The sequence below is a fragment of the Dipodomys merriami genome, unplaced genomic scaffold, assembly GCF_024711535.1.
Source record: "Dipodomys merriami isolate MVZ:Mamm:240054 unplaced genomic scaffold, mDipMer1.0.p SCAF_1487, whole genome shotgun sequence".
Taxonomy (NCBI): Eukaryota; Metazoa; Chordata; class Mammalia; order Rodentia; family Heteromyidae; genus Dipodomys; species Dipodomys merriami.
In genome coordinates this window covers 76,525-98,602 of record NW_027202812.1, presented here as the reverse complement: position 1 = coordinate 98,602, position 22,078 = coordinate 76,525, and the positions used below count along the sequence as shown (strand labels likewise).

Sequence of the window (22,078 nt, the reverse complement as noted above, 5' to 3'; positions counted from 1 at the left end):
CAAACAGCAGCAGCTCTGGTCACAAAGATACTGAAAGATAATAAGATGGAGACTTCCTGGTATAAAAGCAGGCACTCCTCCTAATTCTGTTTGGGGGAGCAAGTCACTTCCCATGTTTCACAATCACGCACACTTTCTTTGAACAAGTGTCAGGTAAAAGGAAGGAAGCAGAAAACACGGTGTGTGTATAAATGGCTTGGCCTGACCTTGCAATCTTCCCGTCCACGTTTAGAACTTCTGCTCGAGACCCGGTCCGTTGTCAGTCTTAGAGAGGAAGGCAGCCACGTTCACGTCACAGGCACACTACAAACCCTTGACAAGACTGCATGAGAGAGCGGGCCAGGACAGGGGCAGGGAGTGTGGGCGCTTGCCTTGGCGGGCAATGTGAATGAAGTGCAGGCTGCCTCCATCACCGCCAGTCACCGCGGTGCCCCTCCCCACCTTTCTGTCAAAACATTTTGCTTTAGGGTTATTAAAAAGTCACCAGAAAAAAAAGGATCAAACAGGAAGAGTATCTGCTTCTGTCTTTTTTTGATGTTCTATCAATCAACCTTCATTTCCCCTAGAAATAAACCAGATGGGCGGGGCTGCAGCGCCCCCTGCTGGCCACGAGGCAAACAGCACAGGGTGCGCTGTCTTACAAAATCTCGAAGGACACCAGACCAGGAGACAGTTTACACCACCTTTACAATTAAAACAAGGTCAAATGAAGGAAGGAGACAGCACCAAGTGCGTAGCACAGACAGCCAAGTGAGGCTGGCCAGGCCTGGCGCTCTGGGTTCCCAGGGCCGGCACCCTGCGTCAGAGGTGTCTCCGTTAAGGTGACTGTGTTTTTGTTCCACAGGGTTACCAGGCAGCCATGGTTATGCTAACGCCTACGATCTGCCCAGCCCCTGCCTCTTGTCCCTGTGGCAATCTGCCGGCCCCTGGCCCTCTTCTCTGCAGCAGGCCCAGCAGGTCCCAGGCCGCCCTGCAGCATTCTCTTGTCCAGAGCCAAGATCAGCAGCTGGAGCGGCCAGCCTGCTCAGATGGGGGCTCACCTCACCCACAGGTCCCAGTGCACCAGCACCTGTGCGGGCCACAGACCCGACTCGGCCTCCTGCACCCGCACCCTTCAACCTCCCCAACTTGTGTTGCTCTTGCACAACACGGTTCTGTGTGGGTACCAGGAACTCCTGTCCACTTAAAGCGCTTCTGCTCCAGGAGCGTGAGCACCATGCATGTCAGTTCACAGCAGGCAAGCAGGGCTGACCACTGGCCAGTGCTCAGAGCCACACGGCGCTGGGCTCCAGACAGCACAAGGCTCCAATGCGTCCACACCGAGGTTACCTGTGAACTGCCTGAGCACACCCCACGTGCGAAGTCCCACCTTGCCTTCCCGTTCCCCCTCCCAGAACACTCCGCTTCATCCACTGACGTCCTCCTCTCATGGGTGTGGCGCCCGGCTCACTGCTGCGTGCCCTGCCCTCGTCCTCTTCACCCTCCTCAGCACACCTCTGCCAACCACAGGCTGAGCTGCTTCCAGTCAGTCCTCTCCCTCGGTGGACACAGACACACACACACACACACGCGCACACATGTGCACGCGCGCACGCACACACACACACACACACACACACACAGCCTCACAACCTGTCAACCGCCTAACCTGTGTCCCCATCTCAATAGAACCTGCTTCAGGCACTGATGCCTGGATGTCTCCTCATTTCCACAGCAGATGGAAATCTTGGAACTTGTGATTTTTACAGACCTGTGTAGCCTTCCCCAAAGCCAGGCGCTCCCTCGGTTCTGCTTTCCTTCCGGCCCTTCCGCCTCTCCTAGGAGGAGCTGTCAGTGCAGGCCACGCCTCGGCTCACCGCTTTGGGGTTCACGCGCTAGCCTGTGCTTGGGCCCTCGTCCAGCAGGGCGCTCTGCAGTGCAGGCCAGCCCCCTCCTTTAAGGTCCTGCTGTGTCACACGTGAGGTCCGGGGCTGTTCTCAACAGCGGGCCCCCACGCTTCCCTTACTGGATGACGGCCAGTCCACGGTTCTACCCACAGACCACAGACCAACCACAGCGCCCCGAGAACCCGGCTCTGGGTGAACAGCACCTCCCTGCCGGGCACCGGGCGCAGACACCTCCATACAGAGACGGCAGTGAGGGACACGTCGCAGCGTCGGAACAAGAGGGTACAGGGCTTTTATTTTATTATAAAAACACATACAAGAGTTTAAGAAATGAATAAAGACAGGTCAGAATCACGGCGAGTTATTAAACCATTTTCTATATACAAATACTAAAATTCCCAAGTGGAATATCATCCCACATGAGACACGGCCCAGCGCGGCCCGCACCACGCCTGGGCCGTGGAGGCCCGGCAGGGAGGCCGCCGCCCACCTCTTCCTTCAGCGAGCGCATCCAAGTGAGTGTCCGCGAGTGCGGGAGCTGTTCCAGCAGTTCACACGGAGATCGTGAGAGGACTTCCCAAGCCCGCCCTGGCTGAGAACATGACACTTTTCTGCTAATAAAAGCAAATTTGCCTTTTCCTAGTCATTCACGTGAGCATTAATGCAGTCCACAGCAGCTAAGAACCAAATCATGTTTTCCTACTGCTAAATTCATTATCAAATGACACTCGGTTTTAAGAAGCCACGAATAGGACACTTCCTGCAGCAAAAAAAGGGCTAAGTTCAAGTTTCTTAGTTGGACCAAAACACAGTAACACAACTGACACGTCACAAGACCAGAGCAGCCAGGGCCGGGGTGCGGTCGGGCGGTGGTCAGCACTGCTTGTTCTCCTGCTCGGCTCCTCTCTGCCAAGCCGAGAGTCCTGCCCCACTTCCTTCACGAGGTGCTGCGTGGGGCCACGGGGGGCGGGGGGAGGAGGGGGGACTCGGTGCTGCATGGGACTGAGGTCTGGAGGAGGGGGACTCAGTCCTGCGTGAGACTGGGTTCTGGGAGGGGCCTCGGTGCTGTGTGGGACTGGTATCCGGGGGCCTCGGTGCTACGTGGGACTGGGGTCTGGGGGACCGCGGTGGGGATAACACGGTAGGAATGGCCTCATTGCTGCCTGGGGCCGTGGTCTGGGGGGCCGCGGTGGGGCAGCACGGTCGGGGGGTAGGGGGGGTGGTCTCGGTGCTGCGTGGGGCCGGGGTTGGGGGTCCGCAGGGCGGGCAGCACGGTTGGGGGGGTGGGGTGGCCTCGGTGCTGCGTGGGGCTGGGGTTGGGGGTCCGCAGGGCAGGCAGCACGGTTGGGGGGGTAGGGGGGGTGGTCTCGGTGCTGTGTGGGGCCAGGGTTTGGGGGGCTGCGGTGGGGCAGCACGGTTGGGGGGGTGGGGTGGTCTCGGTGCTGCGTGGGGCCGGGGTTGGGGGTCCGCAGGGCGGGCAGCACGGTCGGGGGCGGGGTGGTCTCGGTGCTGCGTGGGGCCGGGGTTGGGGGTCCGCAGGGCGGGCAGCACGGTTGGGGGGGTGGGGTGGTCTCGGTGCTGCGTGGGGCCGGGGTTGGGGGTCCGCAGGGCGGGCAGCACGGTTGGTGGGGTGGGGTGGTCTCGGTGCTGCGTGGGGCCGGGGTTGGAGGGACGTGGGGGGGCAGCGGGGTCGGGGGAGCCACAGTGGGGGCAGCAGGGTCAGGGGGGTAGCCCCGGTGCTGCGTGGAGCCGCAGTCTGTATCCGAAGGCAGACTGGTGAGCCTGTGGGGCTCTCCCCGCTCACGGGGTGGCGCGGGGCTCGCCCTCCTGGCCCAGGGTGCCCACCTCCTCCAGGTAGCCGAGGAGCGCGGACGGCACGCTGTTGGAGGCCGCTCTGCGCCAGCCTTCCAGGACCTGGGCGATCTGTGCTGGGTTGCTGGGGCTCAGATCGCAAAGGGCGTACACGGCTGCTAGCTGGATGCCCCACGGGATATCTGCAAGGGATTTCCGGTTAATTGTAACACAGCAAGCAAGCACAGGACAGTTTTAATGCCGTCATCTACACACTTCCTACTCCAGCAGTAAATACTAGTGCTAGCCAATTGCAGTTAAAATTTCTGTAAGAGCTGTATACTACTGGCCGAGCTCACAGGGCCTGGCGCAGTGCCCGGAGAACTCGAGAACATGATGCCACCACCATGCATTCCTGCAAAATCCCATGCCAGGCAGGGCTCATGAGCGGGATCTGGACAAGAGTGCACCCCGCCCCACACTGCCTCTCCACACACCCTGCCCTGCCCACGTTCTGCTCACACCCTTCCTGCACACACCAGCTCTCCACACACTCCAGACCTGCCCACATTCTGCTCACACCACCCTGCACACGCCCTGCCCCTAGACACCCAGTGCACATTCTGTGCAATGCTAGTTGATGACTTACAAATGTGTCATCACTGTTCTCTTCTAGCACAAGTTTATTTAGGAGTCATTTAATTAAAATTTACTGAAGCTCAGCTTATTTAATTTAGTCTAGATTACCTAAGAGTGGAGTCTATGCAGAAGGGACTGTGCAACAGGGCACACTAAGGGGGCACCGCACGACCAGGGGCGCGTGGCCACTGAGTGGGCGTGGCCCAGTGCTCCGTACGGCAACTGCTCCAGGCATTCTGTACCCTGGCACACCTGCACATGCACAGCACGGAACTCAGGGATGGGACTAGGGAGGAGATGTGAAATTCATTTACCTTTCAGAGACCATCATGGATAGCCTAAGGGTAATTTTATCAAATATTTTAATAATTTTATGAATGGAAGATGTACGCTGGACAATCTCTGCCTGTGGTAATCTATCAGCATCCAGAAACAGATTAGGAAAAAAATTGTAAACTGGGTGTTAAGGACACCCAAACTGTATTAAAGTAAACACACAGCACAAAACCTCAAACCTCACCTATCCAAAGGTGAGTTCTGACAATGCAGGCACTGCTCCTGTTCTAATAACTTCCTCTCCAACTCACAAGCACTGCAAGGAGGGCAGAGCTCCACATGGCCCATGGGCAAAAATGCACTGGTGAGAACCGAATGCAGGGGTGGGGTGAGGGGACCCACAGCGGGGGTCTGCAGGGGCTGGGCTGAGTGAGGGCTTCGCTGGCAGACACACCTGCAAACTCAGATCTGGCAGGGCACTTCCAGGCTCCTGAACTGAAGCAAGCCGCATGGCCCCTGGGCGTCGGTGTGTGGCGTGCAGACCCTGTCACGCCCAGAAGACTGCTGGCTCCCTAGCTGTGCGGTGTGCGGTGCCTCCTCCCAAGGGAAATGCCCGCCACAGCAACACAGCAAGTCCGCACCACTGGCAAAAGGACTCGCTAGGCTCTATGCCCTTGAGACTGGGGAAAAAATGGGCCGTACCTGGCCACTGCCCTAAGTCAGGCAGGTGCCTGAGAGAAGCACTCCAGGAGGCTCTTGGTGGTGTCAGGTCCAGTGACATGCTGAGTGCTACGGACAAAGATCTCTCAGCCAAGGTAAGCTATGCGTCCAGGCCCAGCATAAGATGACGCTTCTAATGTTGAATTCACAACTTCCTACTGACACTCGCTTCTGAGGGTGACTCTGAGCTAAGCTTTGCTAAGGAAAAATGGCCTACCCTCTGGGCTGTGCGGCTGGTTAGCAGGGACGGGGATCCCCGCGGCTCCACTTGGCGGCCCTCATCCCCTCCTCACGGGAAGCAGGCGGCAGTGTCCATGCCAGGGCACAGCACCGCTGCCCACAGTCAGCAACTGCCAGCAGGAGGACCGTGGAAGCCAGCGCCACGGCCAGAGGACAGACAGGGCAGAGCAGAGGGAGAAAGGGGGGGCATGGCCCAGCACAGCGCGCGACCGCGCACCCAGAGGCCAAGCCCGGGGCAGAACACACGCAAATATCAACGCTGGCCGCGCTGGCTCCCGTCCCAGGTACAAGCCAGGAAAGAAGCAGCAGGCTGAAAGTGAGGCTAAGCGACAGGAAAGCAATTTTAATGGAAGAGTTTTACCTTCGTCCTGAGCATGCTGTATGAACGTCCCAATCACAGAGCTAATATTTTTCACCGCAGTTGGAAATCCTTCCTTCAAACCCAATTGGCCTAATCGACCTGGGGCAAAGCAAACAACACAAAACAACACCTAAAGTCTCTGGTGAAATGCTGGTCAATGTTACCTAGAACTGCAAGCATATGTCTTCTGTTCTGTAACACTGAGCACTGTAGGCCTGCAGAATGATGTCTTCAGTGAGAACAGGCTGTTAAAGAGCATCGTGTGGAGACTCAATGCTGTGCTGTTTGTCTTCCAGACGGTGCAGTGGGAAGGGAGAATCACCTGTTTGCACACAGGGAACGCATGAAGCTGCGTTCTCAGCAAAGCTACTACACAACAAATTGAATGTGGAGGGCAGTGGCTGCGGCAGGCCGAGTATGCGGTGGCCGGCATCAAGTTTACAGCCAACAGCCACCAGTGTACAACCCAGACACTGGACAACCTGCACAGAGCCCTCGGCTCCCCAGAGTCCTCAGATTGGGACCTGCCCCACGCTGGGGTGAGGACTGACACTGCAATATTATATTGCATGCCTGGTGAACCTCGCAACTGATGAGTGTGCAAATGCTTTTCGTGACCTTCTTGACTTCAAATCTGGAGAAACTGAAGCCCACAGTACTTACTTTGTCTGCCCCAAGGAACCAGTCTGGTGCCTGTTAACATACACTCTGAGGGCTGGGATGCAGGCATGGCCAGTAAATATTTAATGACCGTAGCATACATATATGGCTAATTCCTAATCAAGGATGACCCTGGAAACATGCAGGTAGTTTATGGTTGAATGCTGTGACAGAGAGCCAGTAAATATGTAATGACCTCAGAAATCGGGCTAATTCCTGATCCAGAAGGACCCTGGAAACACCTAGCTGACTCTCATGCTTTTGGCTAGTTTGCAAAGATGGGATGGCTCACCGATCAGTCTCAGGACAGATGCTATAATGACGTCGGGAGTGAAGGCAATGTTGGCGTGTCCTTTTCTGTATTTTATCCACTTATCCATTACAGGCCACAGCTCCTTACTAGAAAAAGACACGGAAAGAGATAAGCACATCAAGCAAAACTGTTGTGTGGGTCCCGCGCTGATCTGCCTGCTGGCTCACAGCTGGCGCTGTACTCCATGAGTCGTGCTTTCTGCCGGACAACAGGAGCTGGGAAGCCCAGCTAGCTCTGAACTGCAGTCCTCCAGACTCCCAACTCCCCAGGGGTTAGGCGTGCAGCAGGCACGTTCTCACACGCTGTCCTGAGAGCACGAGGAGGCAAGCACTCCCGTTCTCTCTATGATAACAGGCCCTGGGAGCTCAGATCTTCTCCAGCTTCTCAGGATCTTCGTGCCCACCCACACTGGTTACAGGGGCTGCAAATACCTGCGTCTTTACTCTGGTACAGTCCTTATTCTATAGTGTCCCTTACATCACCAAATTAGGAAGAGATGGAATATGGACTCTGAGCCTCCAGTGGACCAGTGGATGTCAGACAAAGTCACGGGTGCTCCAGGGCCAAGCCAGAGGGACCCGAAATGTCCAAACCCAAGCACAACATAGAAGGACAAACAAACTCCCATGACTGACAATCAGGCCCATTCCTCCTTTCATTCTGTTTCTTGCATGGTGTTTATTATAGTTGGAAATGATAAATGCAGACAAAGGAAAAATGAAAAGCAAAGAACTTCCAAAGGATGCTATCTCAGATACAGACTACTGATTGAGACCTTTCCAGGTCAACTGCATGGTGGGGCCTGAGTTGCTGAGGAGAGGTGGGTCTAGCGCCAGGCCCTAATCCTCCACGCTGACCTCGCTGCTGGTTGGGAGCACTGTGCATAGAGTTTTCTCACATTCTGACGGTGTCGGCTTCTCCCCACTGGGGACAGAAGCCCCATGATTCATGAGAGGACTCAGACACTTAGCTACTCAGTCAGGAACTGGCCACAGGGTTCTGACACCGACTTACTTAGTAACTGACGATGAAATACTTTTCCATGTAAATGCACAAAAATTCTACTTACAGTTATACATTTTTAACATTAAATACATACATACACTAGATAAGTACATTTAACTCAATCTTATTCTACATGATACAATTCCTACTGATATTTGGATGTCTAATCTGTCCTAGCATTGGATGCCTAGGGTAAAAGAGCATCCTTGCACACAGAAAAATCTTTGCAAAGACAGTTTCTACAGTTTCCATTCTTCAAGTATTTCAGGGACCTAGTTTATCGACTCTTTACATTTGGAATGCTTTTTAATATCACAAACTCCCTTAAACCAGCCTTTCTCAGACAGGGTCCCATAAAAGTATCTGAAGAACAACTGTCCCCACCCTCTCAGAAGCAGCAAGTTAGAACTAGTGCTAGAATTACAGATGGACAGAGAACAGCTCAAACAGTGGAATCCTGGTGAATCCTGGCTGAATTTGGTCTCAAGTCAAGAGTGGCTAAACTGTAATTTGAAATATTTCTGTTCCTCTGCATGTTTTCAGATTATTGGTATGCTAAGAGAATGCTTTCTTTATTCTACACCCTCCTTTGTGTGGTCACTAGTCTACATGTGGAAGAAGAGTCCCACTTCCTGAGATCTCTCCTGCTAGGGAGAAGCAGTAACAAAATATAACAAAAAGCAGTGAACAGTAGCAAAAACTAAAGCAACTGCTTGTGATGACAATGTTCTAGGGCAATTTTTATCAACTCTCATTCAAATGAAGTTATCTGCAAATATCTCAACCACCTTGTGTTACAAATAAATGCAATCAAAGCACTTAAACATTCAACAGACTACCTTGCAATTAAAACAATGCTTTTTAAGTTAGCAAAACAGGCCACCTTATAATGTTATCATGTGTCCAAATCCATTTCTGATGGCAGCAAAGCAGATCGATGGCAAATATGTATTCCCACGTGTCACCGCTGAGGTCTTCACCGTAGGTCTCGCTGGATTGGAACTCTGTCTTTGGACATAACTGTATGGTCAGCAGCAGCTTCGACACCATGACACCCACATCCACGGGTGCGCTCTAGCAGAAGAAAAGCAAATCATGAAGCGCGGTTCAAAGCCTGAGCCACACAGCATCCTGTTGGCAACCTCACTGAACACCAAGAGGAAGGTTTTGAAAATCTTTCTAAGAAGCTATGGTTATCTTATTCATAATAGTTATCACACAATGACTGTGAGATGGGAATGGTTGAAAATTACAGGCAAAATTCACTCAGGTAGAGAAGATTTGGCTGCAATCCAGAGAAGAGTGTAAGCTTTCACCATTATCACTAGAGCATTAGTTCTAATCTTAGTTACCAAAAAATAATAATTACAACTTCCTTTAAATTCTGTTTTCTTTCTGGCACTGGAAATTAGTCTGCCTTTTCTACAAAGTCCTAAAATTGACCCAGGCAGTACTACATAATTAAATCTTGCACGCTTCACATCTGCGTGTAGTTGTTGGATATTGCTGCATGTAGATGCAGCGTGAATAGGTGAACTTCCCTGCTGACAGACATCTGGGTTACTGTGGCTCTGCCCATTCCACTACAAGTCTTTTTGGGGACAAAATCTTCACTTCTCTCCAGTAAATAAGCACTCATCAATGGAGCAGGCAGGGCCTTCCCACTTCCAGCTCATATTGCACCTGATGTTTAACTATTGTTATGGTATAGATCATTTGATATTAGAATCATGTTTGCAACTAAAAATGTTAGAAGAGAATGTAGTTCAGTGGGCAATATTTGAATAGTTAATGAATCCATATCCTACATTCTAAATTTGATCTTTTGCATTCAGAAGTTGATTTAGTGCTTAGAATATTCTGTTGCTTAGTTTGAAGTGTTTTGAGGAATATGTTAAGTTTCTGATTACTTTAAAATCAATCACACCTAAAATACTGAAGTCTAGAAACAGCATCGATCACTGAGAAGAGAGCAATCTGATAAATGTGAGTTAGCCTAACACAAACCAATGGCTACAGTAACTCTGTTACCTTTGAAACTATTACCTGGTATACAACTGGAACATAATTTATGAATTTAAATTCCATTGTAACAGGTTAATAATTTTACAACTTTGTAACTGAGTAGCAATTTAAACCAAGCAGTCATTTCTAAAGTATACTCTGAAGGAGTTTTAACCCCACAGCATAAACTAGGGTAGAGATGTTACTCTGAAAATGCCAACAGAGAGAATTCTTCCAAACACGGTACTGTGAGTTGTGTACTCCTAACCTGAAAATCTGAAACTCATGCTCATAATGCTCAAAAAGCTTTGGATTCCAGAGCATTCTAGAGTTTCAGAATGGGCAGACTCAATGTACAGTCTGCAAGTATTTCAAAGTAAAACAAAGCAAAACAAACTCATTAATTCTTGCAATTGAATCACTCTGGATAGAGAATACTCGCTGTAGAGGGACCGTGCACGTGTGGCTGAGTGTCCGTGATGTTGGATATGGAAGGTCCTGTGCAAGTGACCTCTCAAACACTGACTTTACATCCCTAGAAAAGAGCATTCCTCTCCTGTTACTAGAAAGCTCTCTCCTCTAAAGAGCTAGGAAACAATCAGAGCTCTCTTCTCCCACGTCTAGAAAAACGATTTGAGCTCTCCTCTCCTGTGCCTAGTAAACAATTTGAGCGCTCCTCTTCAAGGCTTACTCCCAGGTCTAGAAAATGATTTAAGCTCTCCCCTCCCAGGTCTAGGAAACAGTTGGAGCTCTCCTTTCCTGGGTCTAGGAAACATTTCTCTTCTTCCATGTCTAGAAAACGATTTGAAAGCTAAAACCAAAAATTTAATATCGTCAGATTCTCATTAGATAAAATATCCTACTTGGACATATTAGTAACTAAAGAAAAATCAAATAATATAAGGTAATGTGAGAGAAAAAGATTTAGAACAACATGTTCCATTAAGTAGAAAGATAAATATAAAATATTAGAATAAGAAAAAGCCTACCCATGGAAGAAATGGAGGATATCAACCGTTTCACCTCTCTAAATATTTGTGTAAAAATTAAATAATTCATCGCTCCAACAGCATTTGATTTATATACACTTGCATGTGGATTTCATCAGTCATAAATGAGTGTAAAAAGAAGTTAAATTAAGACAGCTCCATTGTTCTTTCTGGACACAATCATGCTAAAATGGCATTTTATAGGACCTAAAATGAAGAACAGCATCTCTAAACGCCCTAGGAATGAATACACAGCTAACACAGCATCATGTAGGTACGGTGTTCAAGCATGGCACTGTAAGAAATAAAAATAAAGCTCACCTTTTCCCAGTTGAGGAAGGCTCTCAAACAGCTGAGAACCTCTCCCTTAGCTCGCTGCCTCGCAACCAACTGCATTGCTTTACTAATCACCGACTGAGAAACAAATACATCATGCCACATGTTTGCAATAAACAAAGCCAGTTTCTCAGACTCTGGAAAATCTATGAGAAAGAAAACCGGAGGGTAAAATGACATATGCTCAAGTGAATGAATTTTAAAGCCACAAGTACAATGTATTATTCATCCCACCAGAGCCTTACAGCTGCCCTGTGGTTAGGGGCATATAAATGGATACTCAGATAAGATCTGACCTCAGCAACCATTTCAAACCTTCTCTCTTATTTCCTCTTGGCCACTTTTTTGAAGTTAACTTTTAAACATGGTATATAAATAAATAGCAGTAGAAGCAAAAGGAAAAAATAAGACAGAAAAGGAAAATATTTTGTCTCCAATCTCCTCAGCCTCAAGATTCTCCCGACTTACCCATGTCACTACAAGAAGCTTCTCTGAAGGCAAACGCAGAGGTATGAGTTATAAAGATATTTGATGTAATGAGCAATATATATATATGTAATGTGTATATACGTGTATATGTGTGAATATATACACGTGTATATATATTCACATAGATAAAAACATATATATGCCCTATTTTTGTGACAATCCTTTGGTCATAAATCCTTGCTAAAAATTAACAAACTATGTATTCTTTTAAGTTTAGAGGTGATGTATTTTGACAAATTAATGAACCCAGGTAACCATCACCACAACTTGCTCTGTCCAACCTTGCTCGGGAGATCACCTCACAGACACAGAGAATCCTTGATTGGTTTATGTCACTATGAGGTCTATGTCTTTTCATTCTCAAACTCTTCCATCTGGCTTTTCTACAGCACAGTTCCTGAGACTCATTCATGATGTAGTCCATTCCTTTACAGCTAAGGATCATCTCCATTGTGGGGGAGGTCACAGTTCAATTTTCCATTCCCCTGCTGATCCACATCTGTTTCCAGTTATGAGCTATACACGGATATGTCTATTTCTATCAGTCATACGCCTAGCACTGGAAGTTTTAGGTCACAAAGTCAACAAATGCCTTTATTTTATAAAAATGATTGAGTTTTCTGATGTCATTGTGAAGGCTTTTAGCCGGTTTGTCATGAAGACATGTCTCTTTTTCTCTGACCTACCTCTTTATCTGTTAGTTTTTAACAGCCTGACTCCATCTGTTGATATTTCTTTCAAAATATTTTGCACACATATTCCCTGCCTAGAATTCTCTCTTCCCTTCTTTACTGCACACTTTCTCTGCATCTTCCCATCACAGAGCAAGTTCTTTGACAAGGAACACTACCACTCTGTTCCAACTATCAAAGCTACCATCCCAGGTCCAATCATTCACACAGTAGATGGTGCATGGTTACCAACAATTTGCAGAGGGAAACGAGAAGAAGACACATTTGTTTTCTCAGAATGTGCAACCCAGAGAATGAGAGTGAGAAGACAAAATGAATTTTATCATATGACATGGACCAGTTAAGGCCAGGAAGACAAATGAGAATACAGGACACAGACTGAGGCGGAGTTATGTGTAGTCATAGAGTGAGCCATGGTAAGGTGGAGGCAAAGAGGAAGAGGATCCCGGCTAGGAATAAACAGGGATGTGGTTGGGCCCCGATCCCTCTCCACTGCCCAGCAACTAGTAAAGCCGGTGAGCTTCTGGAATGTAGCTATGGCCTTTCAGTCACTGTGAGTAGTCACACCTGCATCTGATTTGGCCACCACAAAATTCCAAACACTAAGTGTGATGCCCATAATAATGATGTGATGAACAAATCAGTGACTGAAGAAGCAAATATAGAAATAAAGTGGGCACCCTTTACACGGACTGTCATATATAGTATGAAGTGGCAATTCACAGACACTGATGATCTACGGCACTGAAGGAGTGGCTCCCGATTCCATTCCTTACAAGAAACAGAAGACACAGTACTCCCCCCCGACACCTTCTTTCTGCGTGCCATGACTCTATCTCACAGCTGCTGCCATTACCATTGCCTAGCCATTGGAAGAGGAGTCCGGCATTTTACTGCGACTACGGGGGACTTTAAAATACAAAGTAAGAAGCCGGGCGCCGGTGGCTCACGCCTGTAATCCTAGCTACTTAGGAGGCTGAGATCTGAGATCACAGTTCAAAGCCAGCCCGGGCAGGAAAGTCCGTGAGACTCTTATCTCCAGTAAACAACTAGAAAACTGGAAGTGGCGCTGTGGCTCAAGTGGTAGAGTACTCGCCTTGAGCTGAAGAGCTGAGGGATAGTGCCCAAGCCAAGTTCAAGCCCCAGGACCGACAACAAAATTAATAAATAAAATACACAGTAAGGAAAGATACTGTATTTACAGAGAAGTAGAACTGAATGTGCTGACAATAAGTAATTTTAATTGTACTGAAAATTTGGTATAGCAAAGTTAGGTAGAATAGCAAAGCTGTCCTCTAATAGATGTACAATACAACTCTAATAAAAAATAAACAATAAACAGAAGAAAACTACACATAAAAATGGACACAAAAATGTTTTAACCTAAACATACCTTCCTTAAGTAGGCTATAGCAAAACAAGCGAGCTCTTTCCAAGTCTCCAAGCTGCCGGCAAATGCCCACATACACCCTGCAGAGGGCATGGATATAACTGTGGTCTATAGACTTCTTCTGAAGTTTTAGTTCTGAGAGAATGGAGCGAAGCAAGCGTTCTGCTAAATGCTGGATTGGAAGAAGGAAAAAAGCAAAGTACACTGTTATTTATGTCTAGTATCTCTAAAAATAGCTACGTATCACACAATTAGGCGTCTAAACTTGCCCAGGACTAGAAGTACAACAGCAGCAAAGGAGCCACCAGCACTGGAGGCAATGAGCCATCCCAGGTCTTTCTGCTCCTTGTGGTGGATCATACAGCACATGCCCAGGGTACACCCGGACTGCCTTATTGTCATCATTTCCAGGTTCTTGCAAAAAGAATCGGTGTGTTCATTAGGTCCAGTCTACTTCTATTCACATTCTTGCTTCCTAAAGTTGTTATACTGCTTACAACATAAGACACTAGGTGATATGTTTAGTGATTAGGAGTATTAAATGATCATTTGACTTCATTCCATATCAAAAGAAAAACCCAAGCCAGGTGTCAGTGGCTCACACCTGCAATCCTAGCTACTGAGGGGGCTGACATCTGAAGATTCCAGTTCAAGTCCATGAGACTCTTATCTCCAATAAACTACTCAGAACAAGCCAGAAGTGGCAGTGCAGCTCAAGTGGTAGAGTGCTAGCCTTGAGCACAAAGAGGCTCAGGGACAGAGGCCAGACCCTGAGTTCAAGCCCCAGGACTGGCAAAAAAGAAAGAAAGAAAACCCTTTCAAATATACAGTTTTCATGTTCTTCTTGCTTTCTGAACACAGCAGTCAAAACCAAACAAAACATATATACCACAAAGGTCCAGGGATGGGCACTAAGTGCTGGTGACCATCTTCAAAAGGAGATGCTACCTGCTCAGTAACTAGAACCTGAGTAAAGGCTTAGAAGGTCCAGTGAGCAGGGCATACAGACCACCACAGCCCCCTTCCTCCTGTCCTCACACTCAGCAGTGATAGATGTATTATGTAACAGCCATTTGAGCATTTTGAGCCTTTACACATGTGCCAGGATCAAACCATTTTAGGGCACAATACTTTTTCCCTGGTAAAAATTTAAGTTAACAGTGGATGCCTCCCAGTACTTCAGATCACTGGGGTGACCTCAGGGTCATCTGCACAAGCTGCTGACACCAGACGGCTGCCTCTGAGGACAGTATGAGCATGCGTGGGGAAAAACAGCCACATACCTTTTTCCTTGTGCTGAACTCAAAGACCACCTCTTTCTCCTGGTCTCTCATCACAGGCTTCTTGGAGATGTTTCCCACGTAGACATGGCTCCTAATGACAGGCAACAGGTCGAAGGACGACTCAGCCACTTTCTTCAGTGCATGCAGGATGGCCTGATCATGGGACTCCACGGTTTCTTTGGGGCTCACAAGCAACTGTGGAACGGGGCTGCTGGCCAGCACTGAGCTCCTTTCCTCTGTGGTGACCTCGGCCTGTCGGGGGTGTTCCGGGAGGTTCCCGTGGACCCCTTCCCCCACGTCCCCCTGGGGCTCCGGCTCTGGGGACTCGCTGTCCAGGCGCAGTCGTTTGGCACTCCTCGGTGCAGATGCTGACAATGTTCTTTTGCTACCCGGGGCCTGCTGAGGTCCCAAGTCTCTCGACCTACCTTGACAACTGTCACCACCAGAGCTACTTCCTGTTTTGACAAAGGCCGTGGATGTGGACGTGATGGCTTTGAGGCCCAGGAGAGCGCTGACTCGGCCTGGCAAGGTCTTACCGTCGGCAGATGTCCCTCGAGACAGCTGCATGTTGCCTTTGAGGATGCTGAGGGTCCGGGCCCGGGCGGACAACTCGGGATACATGGTATCAAGGATTTTCACAGAATTCTCCTGCGGCACTGCCACCGCAGCCGGGCCTGGGGCACAGGGTGGGAGTCTTCCAGGCACCGGAAGGGCGTGCTTGGGTGTGGCCGCACAGAACTGCAGAGGAGAGGACAGTATCCTCCCACCGGCTGCTGGAGACGGAGACGGAGAGGGCTCGGGTGGGGAAGAGCTCAGGGGCTCTTCTGGCCACGGAGACAGCAGAGGAGGCACTGGGATTTCACAGGCCGGGGAAATCTTACCAAGGGGAGAGGCTGGGGAGGACGGACTGGGGAGGAGGGGCGAGGGCGCGGGGGCAGCCCGTGGGGGCGTAGCTATCAGCGGGGCCAGAAGAGGCGGCAGCGGGGGCCCCACCTCCTGGCGAATCTTGCTCAGAGTGTCCACAGGGCCATCTGTGGACCCAGAGGTATCAGCCTGTGCCAGAACGGGCTGAGTTTGACCTCTCTGACTTTTCATACCACTCTCTCCTGAAAGGGACTGAGGGACGTCGGTGTGAACTTCTCCCTTGCTCGCTGAAGTCTTCACTGGCTTGTTGGATGGATCTTTGTTTGAAATTTTGGATCGCGTCTTATTTTTGCCAGATGGCTCTAGTTTTGAGTTATAATACGTATGATCAGATGCCACGTTCTGAGCCTCAAAGGTCTGGTCGTATATTTGAGAACTAATCCATATACTAGGCTTAACAGGTCTATTACGCAAGCGACTTTTATCAAAATTGGCACTCTGGCTGTTGCCTGACACCTCCCCTTGGGCCGCTGTAAAGGCACTGCCACTTGGAGGTTCTTGAAACGGAGGGGCTGTGTGACCAGTCTCTGGAGAATTCTCTGTGGAAGCCATGGAGACAGACGCAGCTTCTACCTCCTCCTGAGCCTGAGGAGTGTCCGCAGTGGGGGAGGCAGCCGTACCGCCCGCCGCCGGCTCCACCTCTTTCTCGGTGCCTCCCGTCTGATCCTTCTCCGAGTGTGTGTCCGTAACTTCGGAGGTCCCTGCAGACGTGTGGATCTGAAACGTCTCCGACTCATAACCAGAGCTCTGCTCCGTCCTGGACTGGGTCACGGAGACAGAGGCGGGGACTGGAGAGTCTGCAGGTGCAGCCAGGCCACCCTTCCCAGCGTCCGCACTCCCGAGCCCGCCCGAGCGGTCCTCAACATGCTCTTCAGTGACGAGCAGGAACTGCTCTGGAGAATGGGGTGTTGAGCCACTGGCTCCCTCGGAGGGGCCACTCTCTTTCAAAGCTTCAGTAGCTGGGCTATTCACGCTCACGAGCGATAAATCACCACTGTCCGCATCATCGCAGTCCTCACAGTTTGGCTGAAGTTCCTGCCCAATCTTGGTGAGAACTTCAGTCAGGGTCTCCAAAGAACACTGGACAAGCTGACGGGGACTTTTTAAGGAGCTGTCAACCTTTTCCGATTCAATCCACTCCTCAGAGGTGCCCGCTGTTTCTTCTTCACAAAGCTGCTCCTCACATTTCTCTCCTGAGACTCCACTTTGCTTTAGCTCTTTGCTCATCTCTGTTCCTTTGCTTGAACATTCCGAAACAGAGTCCCCTGAACTATAGTCCTGTAACTGACAACTCTCAAGAAACACAGCAACGTCTGATGTAGAAAGTCTGTCTATGTCAGGAAAAGCACTGATGTTAAAGTCTTGCAGAGCCAAGGTCAGGTACCCCACATCCACCGCAGGCTGGTGGGCGGGGGCTGCGCCCTCCGTTCCCCCCGCAGTGCTCTGGGCATCACTGGCTGTCTGCTGCCGCCCGCTGCCCGCCACAGCGTCGCCCTCAAGCTCTCCCTCGCTGCAGCTGAAAGGCTCACTCCCGTCCGTGCTGCTCTCCTCTCCCCGCTCTGGAGTGCCAGGAAGGCTGCTGCTGGGGATGCCCCGCATCTCCACAGCTGACCTGAAAGGCACTCCGGAGAGCCCGGTGGCCGTGGGGAGGTCCGGCTGGGGGGAAGCTGGAGGCGCGGGGGATGTCACTCTGGAAAGCTCACAACTCTGCCGCATGGTAGCAGAATCGTTTGCAACAGCCAAAGCATCACCGCCTGGACTGCCTGCATGCCCACAGGGGCTCTCTTCTGCAGGACGGTCCCCTGACCTGGCGGACTCAGTGGGAAGCAGTTCACCGCTCTCCACCCCAGAGTGGTCAGGATCTGGGGCAGGCAGAGCCTGTGAGGGCTGAGGTGCCCCGCCCAGCCCCTCCTCACACCCTGCATCTTCCTTGGAGGAGTCCTGGCTTTGGCAGAGGGGGTCAGGATCTGGGGCAGGCGGAGCCAGTGAGGGCTGCTGTGCCCGGCCTGGACCCTCCCTTGACCCCTCCTCACACCCTGCATCTTCCTTGGAGGAGTCCTGGCTTTGGCAGAGGGGGTCAGGACCTGGGGAAGGTGGAGCCTGTGAGGGCCATGGTGTCCCCCCCAGAGCCTCACCTGGCCCCTCCTCAAGCCCTGAGGCTTCCTTGGAGGAGTCCTGGCTTTGGCAGAGGGGGTCAGGATCTGGGGCAGGTGGAGCCTGTGAGGGCCGCGGTGCCTCGCCCAGAGCCTCGCCTGGCCCCTCCTCGAGCCTTGCGGCTTCCTTGGAGTCCTGGCTTTGGCAGGGGGCATCCTCAGATGAGAACGACAATCTCCTACTTGTGGAACAATCAACATTTTCTGCTGGTACAGGACCACCTTGAGAATCAAAATCCAGTTTGCTACAAGACACAGAAAGTTCTGGAGAAGTGCTCCTCTGGGCAGGCCCTTCTTGGACATTTCCTGTTGTTTTGGCCGGATCCGCAGCACACTCCGCCGCAGGCACATCATCAGCGTGGTTATCACCCTCTTCTGGGGCTGACGTCAACTCATTCTCACGGTGTCCCACATCCACATTGCCCCTCAGATCCTGCTCGGGACTTGCCTGTCCCATGGTGACCAACGCTGGGCTGAGCAGTAAAGAAGCAGGACTGGCATTTTCTCTTGGCAGCTCAAGTGTGGCTGAAGATGCCCCATTTTGTGAGGCTGTCTCGGCCTTCTCTAGCTGATGGCTAGACTTTTGTTCATGTTCTGAGGTAGCACTTGGACTTTCTTCACCGCCTCTCCTTACTGAATCATTGTGGTGCCACGAAGTGCTCTGATCACAACCACGGTCCCTCTCGCTCAAGCCAGACTCAGAACCTGTGGAAGGCAAAGCCGACTTAGGATCTCGGCTTTCACTCTGTCCACCATTTGTCATCTTCCTAAACACTGATTGAGAAAGTGAGATTCTGGTCGTGTCTTTTGCCATGTTTGCACCTGCTGTCTGCCTGCTCCTCTGATTTCTAAACGTCAGTGACTCTAGTCCTGGGCTCAAAGAACATAAGCGGCTCCCCGGGTTGCTTCCCTGCGGAGAGGGCTCTGGTGGCTCGGACTGCGCAAGTAACAGGTTTCGAGTGGGTAGTGTTTGTTCTGAATGAGGCAGTTGGGTGGGCATTGTTTTACTTAGCATTTCTGCGATGTTAACATACTGTAGCTTCGAGGGCTGAGGGTGACTGAAATTAGACACTGACATCGAGGTCGAGGAAGACTTTGTGCCACTGTCCTGTCCCACTGGACCCAGCCCGTCGCCTGGGTCGTCATCCTCGGATTCCGATGATTCTGAAGTGGATTCTTGATCATCTTCCCTTTCCTTTGCTGTTTCTCTAGGTGTCTTTGGAAAAGAGCCACAACCTGTGACACCACCTGATGTGGAAGGAAACTCATCAGCAAGCGTGTACCTGATAAACTCTGAGTGGGGTGATCCTATCTTTTTCGATGACGAGGCTTTCTCATCAGAGCCAATGAGTTCATTCAGAGGCCTCTTGCCAAGGGGCATGAAATACAAACCGGACTTCCCAGCCTCGGCCTCCCGGCCTCCTGACAGCCCACCAGACAACTTTTCAACCGACAGGCTCCTGGAGGGACCGGGAAGCACTTGCTCAGCTTGCACAGACCTCCTCCTCTCCCCAAACCCCTCATCTGCCAGTCGACCTCTGCAACTCAAGAAGTCTGGTGGCACCGTCCAGCGCGTTTCCTGAGCAAAAGCAGATGTGGCTGAAGCTTCTCCCAGGGGTGCTGCTAATGTCTTACACCCAACCGTTTTCACTTCATTTACTGCGAACTTATTTAGAACTTGGACAGTTTCTTTTGATTTGGGCCTCTCCTCCCAGGTACCATTTCCTTTATTTTTTCTGGCTAGGCCAAAACAAGCCTGTGAGTCAGCTGTGTCATCATCTTCAGCAGAATCTTCATGTGGGACAAACTCATTATCACTGGAATCTGTGTACTCTCCAAAGTAGGTTTCCTTAAAATACAAATTATGTGAATTACACATGTGTTCAACAACCAAACATGACGAACAGCATCAATTACATGTGTATGTATATATGTGGGTCTGTGTTCCCTGGAGAATTCTGTAAATCACCCAAGGAGGGCAGCCTAGGCTCTGGGATCTTCCAACAGGCAATGTCTGGATCTCTAGTGTGATCCCACCCCACCCTCTCTGTAAAGAAGCCCAGAAATCCCCAGACACCCACCCACTCTCATCATCCTCACATAATAAATGTCCTCCTCCTGAACCCTGTTCTACTTAGGACCGAAGGTGTGCCTGAAGATCACATGGAAAGGGTTACCTATCAACTGTTGCTGACCACTAACATTCTCAAACTAAAAGTACACTATATACTAAATTCGACCTTGGCCATAGTCCTTCCTGCTTTCTGAGTATCCCTCTGGCTCTCTCTATTCAGGCACCCTGCAAGGTGACTAAACAGAAACAATCAAATGAACATCTCACAGTCTATGCCTTTGGACTCATCTAGGATTTCCCACTGCGCTGAAGATAAAATGGAAACTCCTTATGAAGAGACCCAGGACCCTTCTAGGATGGCCTGCATGAATACTTCCCCGGTGCCTGATGGCCCCAGGTCTAATAGCTCCTGGAGAAATAACTCTTAAAGTGCAGTGAGAAGGCTCTCTCTTCCAGAAGCACCTCTCCCCACCGGCCTCCATTCGGGAAGAGGCCTCGTCCCCTGCAGTGCCTCCCAGTGCCATAGGGCTCGAATGCAGTGCCGCCATGATCCACACCCTTCCTCCCCGTCCTCTACACAACCATCCTGGCACTGCATTCTTTGTTGCCTCCCTGCCCCAGCCCCGTGCCTAGCTTGATGTCTAATAGATATATGAGCTATATCCCAAATTTATCTGACCCTTCAGCTAAAAGCTCTGTAAATCTGCTTCGTCAAGACTGCTCCCCTGAGAAATACCTATCACAAATTTTAAAAAATGTGAATTTGAGTGAAACTGAAGAATTCAGCTACTAGAGGCCAATGACACATAGGCTATACCTGGGGCTTCTTCTAACACGGACCTCTATGCCTGCCAATCTGTGCTCACTTCATTTTTTACCTATTACCACTGCTTGGCACTAGGGATAAAGCCAAGGACACAGTGTTCTTACAAAAAACTTGTAAGATAGTTGTGGTTAAGAACAAATAAAAATGCAAACACAAAACAAAAGACATACTATACGTGCTGACCAGTGCGCACTAGATGATTTTTTAACTTCTTACACTGTGGTCTAGTAAGATTGGCTGAGATGAATAACTGCCTCGGTCCACTATATTCCCTCGGAGGACCACAGACGGAAGACAGACACCTAATGAACTTAAATTCAGAGGACTGACTCACAGGTGCCAGCAAGGAAGGCAAGGGGCGCAGGTGGTTTGTGGAGGACGTCAGAGGAGGAGAGGGCACTGGAGACACAAGAGGAAGAGGAAGTCTAAAGAAGTCAATTGCAGCTTGAAGATCTTCATCAAACAATGGAGCATGGGCAGAAGCGCCAGCCCTGTCCTCTTCATCAGGACTCCGCATTAACACCTCGTTAGGAGCACGGCCAGGACCAAGCCCAGCTCCAAAGGGCCTCTCCTTTGCCACACTTTCACAGGGAGCGAAGCTCTCTTCCACCTCCATGGACAGTTCTGCCTGGCACGTTTGCACACCTGAGGCCCTGGAAGGACTCCCTTGTGATGGAGACGGTGTGTCATCCTCCCTAGATGTTGTGAAGCTACTGTCGTCCTGGCCAATTTTTTCTGGGGCAGGAGAACAGAGATACATAGATATCAAATACTCATCATATCAAGAAAACTTTTTTTTTTAAAAGAAACATACTAACAATTCAACGTGCTTACAATATTAGGTCCTAATCAGCTGAAATGTTTTTTGAAAAGGCAATTGATCCGTTTCTAAACACTATCCCATAGCGTCACAGAAGTTGACTGACGACAAGGGCAGATGGGCTGACCAGACCACATTCCTCACCACCCAGTGGGTAAGGGCCTTGCCAACTCATTCAGGCTCTACATGGAATTTTCCATTCAACAG

At 50.2% G+C, this 22,078-nt stretch overlaps 1 protein-coding gene across 2 annotated transcripts in view; it reads right to left on the bottom strand.

Annotated features, from left to right (window-relative positions):
• Positions 1-2,155: 2,155 nt before the first annotated feature.
• Positions 2,156-22,078, bottom strand: part of LOC138826713 (little elongation complex subunit 1-like) — a 49,724-nt gene continuing 29,801 nt past the window's right edge. For both annotated transcript variants that reach the window (XM_070021962.1, XM_070021963.1), the window contains 8 exons: positions 21,386-21,786; positions 15,075-20,000; positions 13,795-13,963; positions 11,206-11,366; positions 8,775-8,965; positions 6,866-6,972; positions 5,914-6,012; positions 2,156-3,880 (listed from right to left, as the gene is read on the bottom strand). In XM_070021962.1, coding sequence (XP_069878063.1) covers positions 3,687-3,880; positions 5,914-6,012; positions 6,866-6,972; positions 8,775-8,965; positions 11,206-11,366; positions 13,795-13,963; positions 15,075-20,000; positions 21,386-21,786 — 6,248 coding nt within the window. In that variant the 3' untranslated portion in view covers positions 2,156-3,686. The remainder of the gene's footprint in view (positions 3,881-5,913; positions 6,013-6,865; positions 6,973-8,774; positions 8,966-11,205; positions 11,367-13,794; positions 13,964-15,074; positions 20,001-21,385; positions 21,787-22,078) is intronic.